At 41.4% G+C, this 14,788-nt stretch overlaps 1 protein-coding gene across 1 annotated transcript in view; it reads right to left on the bottom strand.

Annotated features, from left to right (window-relative positions):
• Window positions 1–14,788, bottom strand: part of RORA (RAR related orphan receptor A) — a 101,062-nt gene that overhangs the window by 12,849 nt on the left and 73,425 nt on the right. The window contains exons 3-7 of the mRNA XM_030878885.2: window positions 12,839–12,980; window positions 8,682–9,077; window positions 2,878–2,999; window positions 1,149–1,281; window positions 387–494 (exon numbers count right to left, since the gene is read on the bottom strand). Coding sequence (XP_030734745.1) covers window positions 387–494; window positions 1,149–1,281; window positions 2,878–2,999; window positions 8,682–9,077; window positions 12,839–12,980 — 901 coding nt within the window. The remainder of the gene's footprint in view (window positions 1–386; window positions 495–1,148; window positions 1,282–2,877; window positions 3,000–8,681; window positions 9,078–12,838; window positions 12,981–14,788) is intronic.

Raw genomic sequence — 14,788 nt, 5'->3', positions numbered from 1 at the left:
TTTCACGGGTATGGAAGGGCAGACTTTTAGCTCCTTGCTTGATTTTATGTAGCAAATCACATCCTCTAGTTTATTGAATAATATATCCCCTGCAAACCTGGTTCTTAAAATCTGGCAGGGAACTGGAAGGATATAGAACATAAATTTCTTCGATTACCAATTAGATAAAATGAAACTCTAGACCCTCATGTGTAACATAGACAAAAAGCATTTGAGCTGTGTATATTTTCTACGGCAATTAACTATAAAGTAACATAGGTATAAAATCCTTTAACTCTTATGTCCAAAAAAACCAATCTCCATTTTGTTCAAGAAGAGCTTTCACCCAACTCCCATCTTTTCCCTTAGTCCTGATTTGAAGACAAAGCACCCAGAGATTTCCTTACCTAAGGATTTGAAGACGTCGGGGCTAGCATATTTCCCATCAAAGTACACGGTATTGTTCTGAGAGTCAAAGGCACGGCACATTCTGATAAATACCACCTCCAGAGAACCTGAGCAAAGGCAGAAACGGGGTGGGTTATTGTCTTGGTGAGTTGATTCTGACCACAGAGACCCCTTTCTGAGTCAATGGGGCTGGGCTTAACTAGCAGGCTCTCAGTCACCTTAGCTCTCTATTTAAAAGAGCAGCGTTCATTAGAGTAATTAAAGACTTGTGCCAAAGCTAAGGCCTGTATTACTGAAGAGAGACTGATTTATGAATTACTTCTTGGGCACTTCTCTGTCCTGCAATAATACAGAATCTCAGAGTTGCGAGAAAAACATGGACTCCTGTTATTAAAACAAACAAAAACCCAGGGATGTCTCTCTGAGTTCCACGAACAGCCTTCTTCCTAACAGCTTACCAAAACCTCCTGAGGACCTGAGGCACAGAAACAAAACACGGGTGATGGTTAAAACTGTGGAATGCAGGTGTCTTTCAAATTAATCTTTTCACCCAGAGGAGAAGCAAAATGGAGGGAATGTTTCCTACAAATAGCTCAAAAACCTTAAAAAAAAAAAAATCTCTCAGTTTCTGCTAAGAGAAACTGAGCTATTATCATTTGGAGAAAAACTGTTCTCGACACCTTCCTTACCAAGCATTTCTTTAATAAGCTGGTGAAAGCAGGTTAGTCAGAGATCTCAAAATTCACTTGCAAAGCACATACCTGCTTTGAGAAGCACAATTTGATCGTTTTGACACAGTTCCATAAATCCATCAATGCGTTTGGCAAACTCCACCACATACTGTATAGCTTCTGTAATTTTGATGGCACACAACTGCCACATTACCTCCCGCTGCTGTTGAAGAGGGAAACACATTAACATCCCCATTACCCATACCCTTGACACAGTTGTTTTAACTGTTCCTATCGTGTAAAATCCTTCTTTGGAAATGGATCCAAAAAAGCTAGAGGATTTAAAAATAATCAGTTGGCCAGTTACTCCCGTTATAATGACTGCTTCCAAGTTCTTCCTGGTCTCCTCCAATTCCTCTCTTACCATTTTGGTGGCAAAGGGACAGGGGGAAGATGTTATGAGCATACATGCAGCAGAAGATGAAAACGGGAGTCAAGAAAGCAACTCACACCACTGATTTAACCCTGGGCCATGGAGAGCAGCAAAGTAGAATCTCCTTGTAAGCAATTATTTTGCCTTGGGGAATTTCACACCACTTTACTGGGGGAAGGGAAGAAAAGGGGAGTCAGTTATATTTACTGTGCACCTGCTATGAGCTGGGTGCTTTATGACATCCTTGTCTCATTTCATTTTCACAAGAATGTTTTTCCATTTCCCATAAACGGACACAAATGCTCACAGAGGTTTCACAGCTAAGAGGTATTGGAGGTGGGATTCAAATCCCAGCATTTCTGACTCTGAATCCCATTTCACACACCTTGCTGCTGTTTACTGCTTTCTTGCTTCCCTTTGTAATTCTGGTGGCTGGTGCTACCTGCTATCTCAAAGGTAAACAAGGTGATGCGCTGCTATTCCCCCAACCTGTCCTGTTTAATTCCTTTTATATACCCACTCTCCAATTTAGTTACAGGCTGACCTGGATCCATCTTGTTGCTCACTTATTTCCCCAATCTTAGTTTAAGACTGTTTCTACCAATACAACAGGATGGAAGAAACACTGAATTAGGAATCAGGACTCATGGTCTAGTCCTGATGTTTTCACTCTCAGCTATGTGCCAAGGGATGGTCGTTTCCTCATATGTAAAATGAAGGGGAGCATTAACCTTGATAATCTCTACAGTACTTCCTAAGCCTGAATTTCTATGATTATTGGGAAAAATCACAGCATTTTCTTTTACTAAAGGCAGAATGGAAAATTAAAAGTCCTCCTTCTCCAGCCCTGCCCTCCCATTTAGGTAATTTGTTGATCAGACTGTTTTATAGAAAAAGCTAACTGGCAGTACTACTTGTCAGCCTCATGTTGCTAGATTCAGACTGGAATTAGAATCATAGCTTCCAAACTTTTTTTTACACATATTCTCTAAACTCCTCCTTTTTAACTTCGGAACCATGAGGCTGAGATTATTTTACATCAACTTCTGGACCGTGAAATCTTCCATTGTGGTATCGGGAAAAATCCCAATTCTTTGAACCTTTTGGAAGCTCCTTAATCTAGCTCCCTGTTGACAAATGATAGGACATATGTGTATAGTCATAGGAACAATAGAATCTGTGTGCTATTTCTGAAATTTCGCACACTGACATCTCAATAAGGTGATAAAGCCCCAAGAACGTGATCAGCTCTGGAAAAAAGATTTTTAAATAGAAATCTGCTATCTGATGAAAAACATTCATTCTTTGGTCTGTTTGTATTCAAACCTCCTGCACAAACACCCTTCCCAACATTGCCTCAATCTTAGGTAAAATTCTTCAGTCTACCTTGTTTTGGTAATTCTCAATCTCCTCCTGCAGAAAGGTCTGCCACGTTATCTGCTGGAGCTCTTCTCTCAAGTATTGGCAAGTTTCCAGATGTGATTTAGATATATTCTGTGCAAGGTGTTCTAAGGAGAAAACAGGACATCACAACATGAACAGCCAAGTTCTTCAGGGTTTTCCCTACTTAATATTTGATTTAAAAAGTAACAAGTATAAAGCAACATGGCTGAACCAGTTTTAATGATCTCGACATATTTAAGTAAGCAATTTGGAACTATTCTGTATTTGGGGACATGAGGATAAAGGACAGGCAAAGCCAACATTTAGCAATAAGGCTTGGCATCTTCAAAGACTCTCCTGACCTGACCTTCTCTGTGCCTTTACACCAGCGTCTGGGAGTGAATGTTGGAGTTGAAAATATTGACCTAGAGAAGTGTGAAAAATGACTGACACGACCTGTACTTGGTGTTTTTATGAAGACAGATCTGCCATATACATTGACTGGTGGAGGATTACTCTTGAAAAATTAGAAAATGGTATTTTTGGGGGGACAACAACTACGTGTTTCTTTTGTTTTTCCTGCAAAAATGGCAGAACAAGCATTACTGAAGCCTACTATGTCACTATATATACATACATATATATATATGGTGTGGTGGTTAAGAGATGAGATGGACTCTGGACCCAGACTGCTTGGGTTTGAATCTCAGCTCTGCTACTTAGTAGCTATGTGACCTTGGGTAAGTTACTTAACCTCTCTGCGCTTCGGTCTCTTTATTTGTAAAGTGAGGAAAATACTACTTAATTTCCTATTTATCATAGGGCATCTGTGAAAATTAAGTGAGTTGAGCACTTAGAATAGAGAGGATAACATAGCATCTGCTACATAAACATTTGTTCTTATTATCCTGAAGTGTACCGGATTTGAAGATATTAAAAGAAATAGATGGCAAATAAGTTTCTCTAGGGACTTATAACCTGGTGAACATGTACATACATGCTGAAAGGACAATTCAAGACACTAGACGATAAAGCATGAAGTTGAATTCTACTAGGAGAGAAAGAAAAATAAAAACATAATAGGTGCTGTCAGAGAGATGAGGGGAGTTAGGGGATGCTTCCTGACAGAAGAGGAACATTTGGGTTGGCCCCTGAAGGAAGGGGAGGATTTGGTAGGCAGAGGCCAGTGTGTGAGGCAGTGGACCAGTTCCACGTTCAAGGGATGGTAGATGAAAGAATGGATATGGCATCCACAGGAGACAGGAAGATGTGATAAAGTGATGGTGTCAAAACAGAAATATGGGTAGAGAAGAGTCCACATCCTGAAGGATCCTGAATGTTGAGACTGAGAGTATGGACTTGATTAACAAAAGGAGTCAGCAGGAGTCTCAAGAGGGAGCTGACATGCTGAACACTGTATTTGGGGAAACAGAACAAGCAGTTTTGTCATTGGTGGACTGGAGGCAGGAGGATCAATTAGAAGGCTGCTGAAATCTAGATGTAAGGGACTAAGAGCTTGAAATAGGTTGCTAATAATTGTTATGGAAGGGAAGGACAACTCAAGAAGTATTTTAAAAGAAGAACTGAGAAGACTCCAAGAATACAAAGCCATACCCCAAAGTGATGCCCCTCCCAGGGTCTTGAATATATAATAGGAAAGTTATTTAAAACAGTGGTGCTGAGGGCAAACTTAGCAACACTAGTAAGAGTGTCTGTTTGGAAATTTGTTACTGCTTACGTCAAACAGAATCAGATTTGTTTGTGTGAAAACAGAGCAGGTTCACCTAAACAAAGCTCGAGACTAGAACCTCCTCAGAGATTCTGAAACACTGAAGCACAATAAACCTTAACAGCTCTACTTGGCAACACACAGGCATGAAAACAACATAAGTAAATATCATAAAAAATAAAACATAAACAAAAGAAAAAAATTAAAGGAGACAGAAACTGAGAGAGAGAAATTATGTCTATGTCTTAGAATCAGTGACGTGTGTGAAGAGAAGAGGGGAATAAAGACAAAATAATGGGGAATCAGAAACAAGAAAATAAGTGTGTACATAGTAAATTCAATTTTTGTAAATATGAAAGAAATGATGAAGGCAAAGTGTTCACAGGGAAGCTGGGAGAATCCTAGGAAGGGAAGAATGGGAAGAAGCTCACAGTATTCTCTTCCAGATCATGCTCTGTTTCCAGTTAATATGGTCAGCATCTTCTTGTTTCACTTCATCCTAAAAATTGTCCCCACCCATCCCTACCTATTTGAGTCCAGCTTTTAGAAGCGACAACAAATGATGCAATGTCTAATGACCAGTAGAGGGCAGTGGCTGCATTCTCACCAGCTGCCTTTGATCAAAATTCATACTTGATTTGGCAAGGGTAAGATTTTAGACTCTGTGCTGTTTTTAAGTCTCCATTTCAGCAAAGGAGAATATGGTCAGACTGAGTAAAAGCTAAGAAGTTAGTGTGGTCTCTCAGACAAACAGTCTGGAATAGTGAAATACCTTGGAACTAGGAGTTAGGAGACCTGGTTTCTGGTCTGAGCTCAGTTGGGTAACTCACTTTGTGACAGGCAAATCAGTTCACCTCCTCAACTATGATGGCTTCATCAGGACAGCCAAGGTCTAGATACTTCAGATGGAAAATCCTGTCTTCTGAGAAAGTCACAGATTTTCACAGTGGTATGGAACTTTAGGTATCATCTGGGCCAAACTCTCATCACTTTGTAGATAATAACATTAACAATGATGATAAAAGTTAACACTTGGGTAGAGGTTACTATGTAAACTCTATATAACATAGACTCATATAACAGACTAATATAATATACCTACCTACATCTATATATATACATTTTCTCTCTCTCTCTCTCTCTCTATATATATATATACTGTGTATATATACAAATATTTTTTCTTAATCTTCACGACAACTCTAGGGGGAAGATACTAGTATTATCTCCATTTTACAGATGAAAAAACCAAGCCACAGTGAGGTTAAGTGACTTTTCAAGGTGTCATAGCTGGCAAGTGGGCAGTGATTCAAACATACACAATTTGGCTCCAGAGTCTATGCTCTGAATCTTTATAGTCCATGGGTAGGGAGACTGCAGGTTGCAGAGGTAACATGACTTATACTAGGTTGTACAACCTACAGCAAAGCTAGGACCACAACCCAGAGAAGCTGACTTCTTGTCTCATGCTTTGCCCAACATATCTGTTATCTCTTATGTACAAGGCTTTAGTTATTAATTATAGTCATAAATGCAGTTAGCTTTTTTATTTTTTATTCCTTTTGGCTGTGCAGCTCGGCTTGTGGGATCTTAGTTCCCCGACCAGGGATGGAACCTGGGCCCATGGCAGTGAAAGCACTGAGTCCTAACGCTGGACCGCCAGGGAATTCCCCAGTTAGCTTTTTTTTAAAAAGGAACCTAGGTAGTTTATCTGGAATGTATAATTCAGGTACTAAGCGTACATCAAGGGCAAAATTTCATAGCCAGGAATGCAGATGTATTTCCACTAACAGTAATGGATTAGTAGGTACTATTGTTGAAAGATAGAACTGAGCTTAGGATATGTTAATTTACAAGTTATTTTCCAATTGCACAAATGGTTTCATTTGTTTCAAATCTGATGATAAAATTTAGCCTAAAATGAAGTCAAGTTAGTTAAAGAAAAGAGTCGGACTTAAGCCCCTAAGGAAATGTCAGGGAACTTCAGAGAGCTTTGAAGAAGTAGCAGCAAGGTCTCTGGCTGCTTTTACGCTACTCTTAGCTCCTCAAACCATTTTGCACCTCTAAGTGGGACAGAAAATCAGAGCTCCATTATATCCCTTTCAACGAAATTCTTGTTTAGTTTTGGGTTTGGGGCAAATCCTAGCGATGAGTTAGTTTTACTCATCGTGGAAAAAAATGCCACAATTACGTGTGAAAAATCCGTAGTTTAGGAGAACATGGAGAATGGATGAGGGCACAGGGCTCTCAGACTCACTGGGAGGTGACAGCTGTAGAAGAGGAAAGGGATTTGCGGGTGAAGGAGGGGCTGGGGAAATCGGCTGACTTCTGGCTCCACTCAGGTATCAGTGCACATTTAGCCCAAGTGCCATGTTCAAGGGACACACTTAGGCCAAGCGGTGTGAGTTTATTTCTGGGTTGAACATTCGACAAGCAAATGGCATAGATTCACTAGTATGTATGATAAAGTAGAAGCAAACCTAAAGCAAGCTAGGTCATTTTTCACTGTATCATGTCAGTTTTCAATCAAATCCTTATTCATTTCTGAAAATTTTACTTTCATTACAGCTCTGCTTAAGGCTCAGTCAACCAAGATCTCACGACAAAAACGGAAGGTTTTTGTTCTAGTTCAAGAAAAAAAAAAAAAAAATCAAGCCTAGCTCTGGCTCAGCTTGGCTTCTAGTTCAGAGGTTTCTCTGTTAATCAAAAGAGCTGTGATACACCTTTAATGCTGTTCAGTGGTTAAAGACCAGGCTTAAAATGTCCCTGCTCCTGAGGATTTAAATTTAGACCCATAAAGAGGTGCTTGTGTAAAAACCGTAAAGAACATTCAATTTGTTCTATTTGGAGAAAGATTTTACTGGAAATATAAATTTCACTTTAAAAATGTTTTATGGGGTACAGAGGTGGAGAAACCGTCTAAAGAACACAACCGTTATTTCTGTGAACTAAGGACGTCTGTGCTCAAGTCAGAACCTGCTGGTTCTTTTCCATGTGAAGTCTTCCTTCTCTCTTCGTCTTAACTTAGTCATCTTCATAGCAACTAATTGAAATATCCCAAAGGATTATAACCTTGTGTGAGGAACCATGGGGAGGAGTAGATCAAATTCTCAAACAGTAAAGGTCCTTATCAAAGTTTCTCTAATAATAGTGCTGTACTTAAAAATCGATTAAATATAACAGAGGATGTTATAACACAACTTCCTTGAAATGAAAAGTTTTCCATTGTCTGTGTTAACATTTCTAGGTCACATCTCCCAAGAAGCACCAATGTCACAGGAATAAGGAAATGACAGGTTTTTGTGGGGTTTTTTTTGGCACGGTGAGTCTTCTATGACATACATCAGTTTTGCATTAATATCCATCACCAAAACATTTTGGCAAATAAAGAAGCCAATTTCCCTTTAACGATTATAGAATGTGTCAGAGTTGCAAAACTTAGATGCATACGGGGACTGGGCAGTGATATAAATGCCGAGAGTGGGATGGGCCCATTTCAAGGCGTTAGGCCCTAAGTGGTACCAGTTGGTTGTTGCCATTCCCAAATGCTGGTCCAGTGTAACTAGATCATGTTTTTTTTTCCTTCCACAAGAAACTGAAAATCTGAACTTTCAGGTGGAATTGTCCAGGTTTAAAATTTTAGCAACCAATTCAAAAATTGTAAAGCTCTGCACTGGTCAAAAACCCATGTCTATGTGCCAGGTTAAGTCTGTGGGTTGCTATTTTTATAACTTTTGGTATAAAGCAATACTTAGAACATAACTAAATCAGTGGAGTTAATGGGGCCATTCCCTGAACTTACAGTTTTCTGTGGAATTTAAAGATTGTTTTACGTTCATATTGTCTCAGCTCTGATGCTGAGAGGTCACTGAGTTTCTTGGATATATGATGGGAAACAGTGGACAGTCAAAACCAAGGGGGCAGGTTGGAATTATGAAGTGGTCCAAATGGTAAAGGTGACTCGCCCTTCTAGATGCATCATTTTAATAACATAACTCATTAAAGGAAAGTCAGACAAATCCCATTTCCTTCAAATGGCACAAGTAGTCCATCCCAATGGAAACACGGAAGCCATTACCTAGTTCTGCCATGGACACAGTTGGGGACGTCTCTCCATTGGTGAAAGAGCAGTAGGGAAAGAAGCCTGATGCTGGTGTGTAGTCACATATTGGTTCTGGTTTGATTCCGTTGATATCAAGACCTGACTGGTCCGGGGAAGGCTGTATGTCCAGGTAGAAGCTGCTGACGGCAGAGTCTGCCTTGCTGCCCTCGGGGGTGTGCCCGTCAATGTAGCTGCTGAGGTCGTCGTGAAGCTCCGTAAGCCCGTTGGCCGAGATGCTGTAGGTGGGAGTCAGCGGCTCGGCCTCTCCAGGCTGCTGTTGGTGGTCTCGCTGCTGCTGCTGCATCCGGTGTTTCTGTACTTCTGCGTACAAGCTGTCTCGTTGCTTTTTCGACATGCGGCCAAATTTTACAGCTGGAAGAAAAAAGCCAAGGCACACCATATACAACACGCTTTTCTCCATGATCCTCTCCAGCATGCTTTAGGAGTTCCTTTGAAGTTGCAGACAATTCCATCAAAAACTACACAACCACAAAATAAGGATGTGATCCTGAGGTGAAAATAAATGGTCCCACCTCACACAGGCTTGTTCCACATCCCAAACAGCAAAGACACATCCCAGAGGAGCTGCGTTTCAGAAACAGACCCAGGGCTGGTACAAGAGACCCAGAGCAATGACCACCTACGTTTTTGTGCTGTCACACAACTCCAGGCTCAGTAGGAGCTACTGAAATGTGACTTAATGGGCTTGTTCCCTCTCTACCCAGGTAGATGGTCTAGATGTTTCTTTTCCCAGTGTTCAGACCAGAGCACAGGGACAGACAGACTCACGGAGGTGTTATTGGGGCACAAGCACTCAAACCTCAACTTGCACTCATTTCACTAATCCGTATGCTCACATGAGTTTCTTCCTGATCAAACAGCCAAATCTGGGGCTTCCTTGAGAAAGCTCAAAAGACTGGACGCAGCATTTGCAATTCCATGAATTACATCTCTTGAGTCTATGCCCTCTGTTGCTCCTGGGTCTTGAGGTCCCTGTGAGACCCTTGGACCTGTCTTTTTAAAATTATTATTATTCTTTTAACATCTTTATTGGAGTATAATTGCTTTACAATGGTGTGTTAGTTTCTGCTGTATCACAAAGTAAATCAGCTATATGTATACATATATCCCCATGTCTCCTCCCTCTTGCATCTCCCTCCCACCATCCCTACCCCACCCCTCTAGGTGGTCACAAAGCACTGAGCTGATCTCCCTGTGCTATGCAGCTGCTTCCCACTAGCTATCTATTTTACATTTGGTAGTGTATATATGTCCATGCCACTCTCTCACTTCGTCCCAGCTTACCCTTCCCCCTCCCCGTGTCCTCAAGTCCATTCTCTATGTCTGTGTCTTTATTCCTGTCCTGCCCCTAGGTTCTTCAGAACCCTTTTTTTTTTTTTTTAGATTCCATATATATGTGTTAGCATACGGTATTTGTTTTTCTCTTTCTGACTTACTTCACTCTGTATGAGAGACTCTAGGTCCATCCACCTCACTACAAATAACAATTTCGTTTCTTTTAACGGCTGAGTAATATTCCATTGCATATATGTGCCACATCCATTCATCTGTCGATGGACACTTAGGTTGCTTCCATGCCTTGGACCCATCTTTAAAGGACACTTTCTGCTGTACTCATTCAGCCTCAAGTAAAAAGAATATCAGAATTTTGGAAAGGGCAGACTCTGTGGAAGATCCCCATCGGGAGAATTTGTGTGTGCAGCCCTTCTCCGTGAGATGTGTCCCTATATTTAAAGTGGAACAGTGACTGGAGTAATTTTCCAGTTCATTTAGAATCCCAAATGATTTCTCCTAAAACACCCAGATAATTGAGAAAAAAAATCCTATGATTTCCTGGTCTGAACCCCCCACTAACCCATTTATTTCTCAGCCTGACTCTGTATGTGTAGATAAAGCCGCTGCTGGAGGGATTAAAACCTCCTAATTGATTATGGTTAAATTGATATCTGACCAGGTGGATGAATTCACCCATCTGACCATCAACATAATTCTATGAGTCTTGGGGCAGGAGGCAGGAAAGATGGAAGTGAAGTTGGGAATCAGGGCCCACTGTCCAGGCCAGCTGGTGGATCTTTTTCCTGCCAAGGAGGATGTGCTTTCATTTTGCACAGAGGAAACAAGTGAGCTGGATTCTGGTCAATTTCCAGTTTCCACAACTCAGGTGACAAACTTGGGTGGGGCTGGGTAGATAGCAGTCAGGCTGATGTAGGCTCTGAATTTCAGGCCTATAATTGTATAAGTCCCCAGATTCACTCCAAGTCCACAACAAAGTGTGCTGTCACTTATACGAGAAATCTCCACAAGGCATACTGAAGGTACTTAATTTTTTTTGAGAAGAATACTCTGGAACCCCCAAGGGGATTAATACCCATAGGGGAAACTTGTTCTGCTATGACTCTGAATTGCGTTTTAACTCTTTTCTTAATATTAACAACAGTGATCATACTATCCCATAAGGGAAATGAATGGATCAGGTTTTTTTTGTTTTTGGCTGTGCTGTGCGTCTTGTGGGATCTTTGTTCCCTGACCAGGGATCGAGCCCACGCCCCCGGCAGTGGAAGCCCAGAGCCCTAACCACAGGACTGCCAGGGAAGTCCCTGGATTGGGTCTTGAGAAAATACACACACAACTTGTGATTTTTAACTTACAGATTCATGAGATATACCTAATTTTGTGAGTTTAGTGCCATTGGAAGATGAAATCTGTAGAGCTGCATATCACAGGATTTCTGAGAATACAGTGTAAGTTCTGTGAATTGCATCTTCCAATCCCCAAAACTTCACTTTGGTCCTACAAATTCTAAGAGGTCACCCTGTGTACAACTTGTGCCTGGGTGGGTCCACAGGCCCCAAGAACGTCTGATTATGGGGAAAGGAGACCTTCAGAATGCCTGCCCAGCAGTCTGAAGTTATTTTTCCACAGGCTGAAACTCCACTGGAAGAGATGTTTCCTTCAAAGAGATCTCTCAAGAGAACCAGCCAGCCAGTATATTTGCAAAAGTCCTTAAAATGTATCCACTACACTAACTGCCCAATTTCCTTATATAAGAATAGTCTTGAAATCTGGTGTTGATTATTCCGTGCACTTAAGACAGTCTTCCAGGAAGATCCTGAACTGTTTTGCAAATGAATGGTAGATGGTCTCTAGTTCTTAGAATAGCTTCTCTTAATGAAAAGAACATTTGTCACTTGGGCATGCTTTGCACTATTTTCACACATACTGTATGTACAAATGTTTGACTTTGGATCCAGTTAGCATAAAAGCTAATTCATCCCAACTGCCAATAACCTTACTAGTGTAAGACATGTAACAATTAGCTCTGGCTTGTGTTTTCTGTGGGGAAAAATGCTTCTAGAAGGTATCCTTTTTAAGACCCTCAGGTTACACTTACCTTCCATCAATTCATCCACATGTAATGTTTTAAACCAGTAGTGTTCCCTAACCTTTCTGGCACCAGGGACTGGTTTCATAGAAGAAAATTTTTCCACGGATGGGGGAGGGGGGAGATCAGGCGGGAATACGAGCGATGAGGGAGCGGCAGATAAAGCTTCACTAGCTTGCTGGCCTGCCGCTCACCTCCTGCTGTGCGGCCCAGTTCCTAACTGGTAATGGTCCATGGCCTGGGGGTTGGGGACCCGTTTGTTTTTTTTTTGCGGTACACGGGCCTCTCACTGTTGCGGCCTCTCCCGTTGCGGAGCACAGGCTCCAGACGCGCAGGCTCAGCGGCCATGGCTCACGGGCCCAGCCGCTCCGCGGCATGTGGGATCCTTCCGGACCGGGGCACGAACCCGTGTCCCCTGCATCGGCAGGCGGACTCTCAACCACTGCGCCACCAGGGAAGCCCAAGGGACCCCTGTTTTAAACGTCAAAAATCTGAAGGTGTTCTGACCACACAGACAACTCTCCTCCATGCCACCCTCGCCCCCCAGCCCCCCATCAGCCAGTGAACTGACTGGAATGGTTTATGGAGGAGAAGTAACTGCTGTGACACCCACAAAGCCGCCAGAGGAGGGAGGGGTGGAGGGGACATATTCTGGCAGATCTGGGTCCAGGCTTCCGAGGGCACTTTCACAACCCCGTGCTACTGTACAACGCAGGCTGCGGGTGCTCACCATCTCGAGACATCCCCACGGCAAGGCATTTCTGTAATCGACAGTGTTGGCAGCGGTTTCTACTGGTTCGATCAATCAGACAGTTCTTCTGACGAGGACACGAGTAGGTGGCATTGCTTTGCTGACTTCTCCTGAAAAAGCCCTGTGATTCAGTTATGAAACAGAAAACAGGTTAGTGTCAGCTGGAGCTGAATGATACTAAAGGCAAGAAACGGAGCGCCACGCAGCATGCACATTTAATGGAGAATTAAACTGGTAGCACAATCATCCTGGAGACCATTAATGAAATTAAAGTCACTTCTTTTTCCTCGAGTCAAATTGATCCCCAGAGCCCAATCCTGTGTCCCTTACACATGCAAAGCTCTCTTTAACTGCAGCAGACAGCTGCCTGTGTAGAAGGCACAGGGTTGGGCCCTCTTCTTGGTCTCTGATGATCAAAAGCTGTGTGCTTAATGAAACGGTACCAAGGCACTTACCTTTAACCTTTATCTCCAAAACATTTTTAGTAGAATACACACAAAACACCCTTCTGGGGTGTCCAGATATAAGAAGATGCAGCCTCACCATAACCCAGGTGGCTGCAATCCTGGTACACTGTGCTCATCTCAACCAGACCACGTAAATCCACCATCTTTTAGGCGTCTTCCATTCCTCAAGTCAGAATCTACTGCCCCAAGAAGTTAAGTGACACTTGGAAGGATTATCTTGGCAGATCAATCAGACTGGGAATACTCTACCCTTGACAGTTTGGAAATACCATGTGTTTAGAATCATGGCCTTGAAGACTGAACAAATCCAATCTGATGTTCATCAAGTTCCACTTATTAAGCACTGTTTTGGAAATAAGGACCTGTACTAAGATGCGTAAGGAGTACTGACCTCAAGGATTTCACGAATTCATTCACTCATTGATTCATTCATTTTTGCTAATTTCTTGAGCTGAATTCTTAGTAGCTCATTAATTTTCACTGCTGTTTCTTTTCTTAAAGCTGCAAGGGTTCCTTTTAGTTACGTTTTGGTAGCAACCCACAAGTTCTGCTATGTAGTATTTTCATGATTATTCAACCTGAAATATGCTCTAGTTTTCAACAGCTTTCTTCTTTAATCCATATGTTCTTGAGAAGCACACTTTTAAAAGTTGAAGTATAGTTGATTTACAATGTTGTATTAGTTTCTGGTGTACAGCAAAGTGATTCAGTTACATATATATGTGTATGTGTGTGTGTGTGTTTATATATATATATATATATATAGTTCCCTCTTCTATACAGTAGGATATTGTTGTTTATCTATACAAGCACAGTTCTTAATTTCCAAACATATGGGGGGTTTGTTTCTGGTTATCTTTTGATTGTTTACTTATCTCTCAGTGGTTTTCCAAACTAGGGATGTACTCTGAAAAAAAAAAAAGAAGGTAACCAGAGTCATTTCTATGAAGCAGAGCCATGGAAGGTACACAAGAGTAGAGTCACCTTCAAATCTTTAATGGCAAAGAGAGATGATCCCAACCAAGGGGACACTAGTGGAGAAGGTAAGGTAAAATCCTGAAGAACTAACAGAGTGACAGAGTGCTGGGCAAACTGATAAGAGCACTCTCTCACCAGAAGATTTTTCTGCAGGCCAACTTGGCAGTTCTATCAAACTCCTTAAAAACATGCCTATCCATTGAACCAGTAATTACCCTTTAAGGAATATATTTTAAAGGAATGTTAAGAATGGTACAGAGATTTACCTACATGGATGTTCATCACAGCACTATCGGTAAGGGAAAAAAAAAATTAGAAAGACGCTAAATGTCCAACAGTAGTGAATTGGAAGAGTCATACTGGATATCTATACATTCAGCAACCTTTAAAAACGGTGTTTTAGAAATACAATTATTGACATAAAAAGGTTATTAAAAATATACTTCTGAATTAAAAAAAACAGCTAAAGAACTAAACAACATAA

The sequence above is a fragment of the Globicephala melas genome, chromosome 2, assembly GCF_963455315.2.
Source record: "Globicephala melas chromosome 2, mGloMel1.2, whole genome shotgun sequence".
NCBI classification, from domain to species: domain Eukaryota; kingdom Metazoa; phylum Chordata; class Mammalia; order Artiodactyla; family Delphinidae; genus Globicephala; species Globicephala melas.
This window is presented reverse-complemented; position numbering and strand designations above follow the sequence as displayed.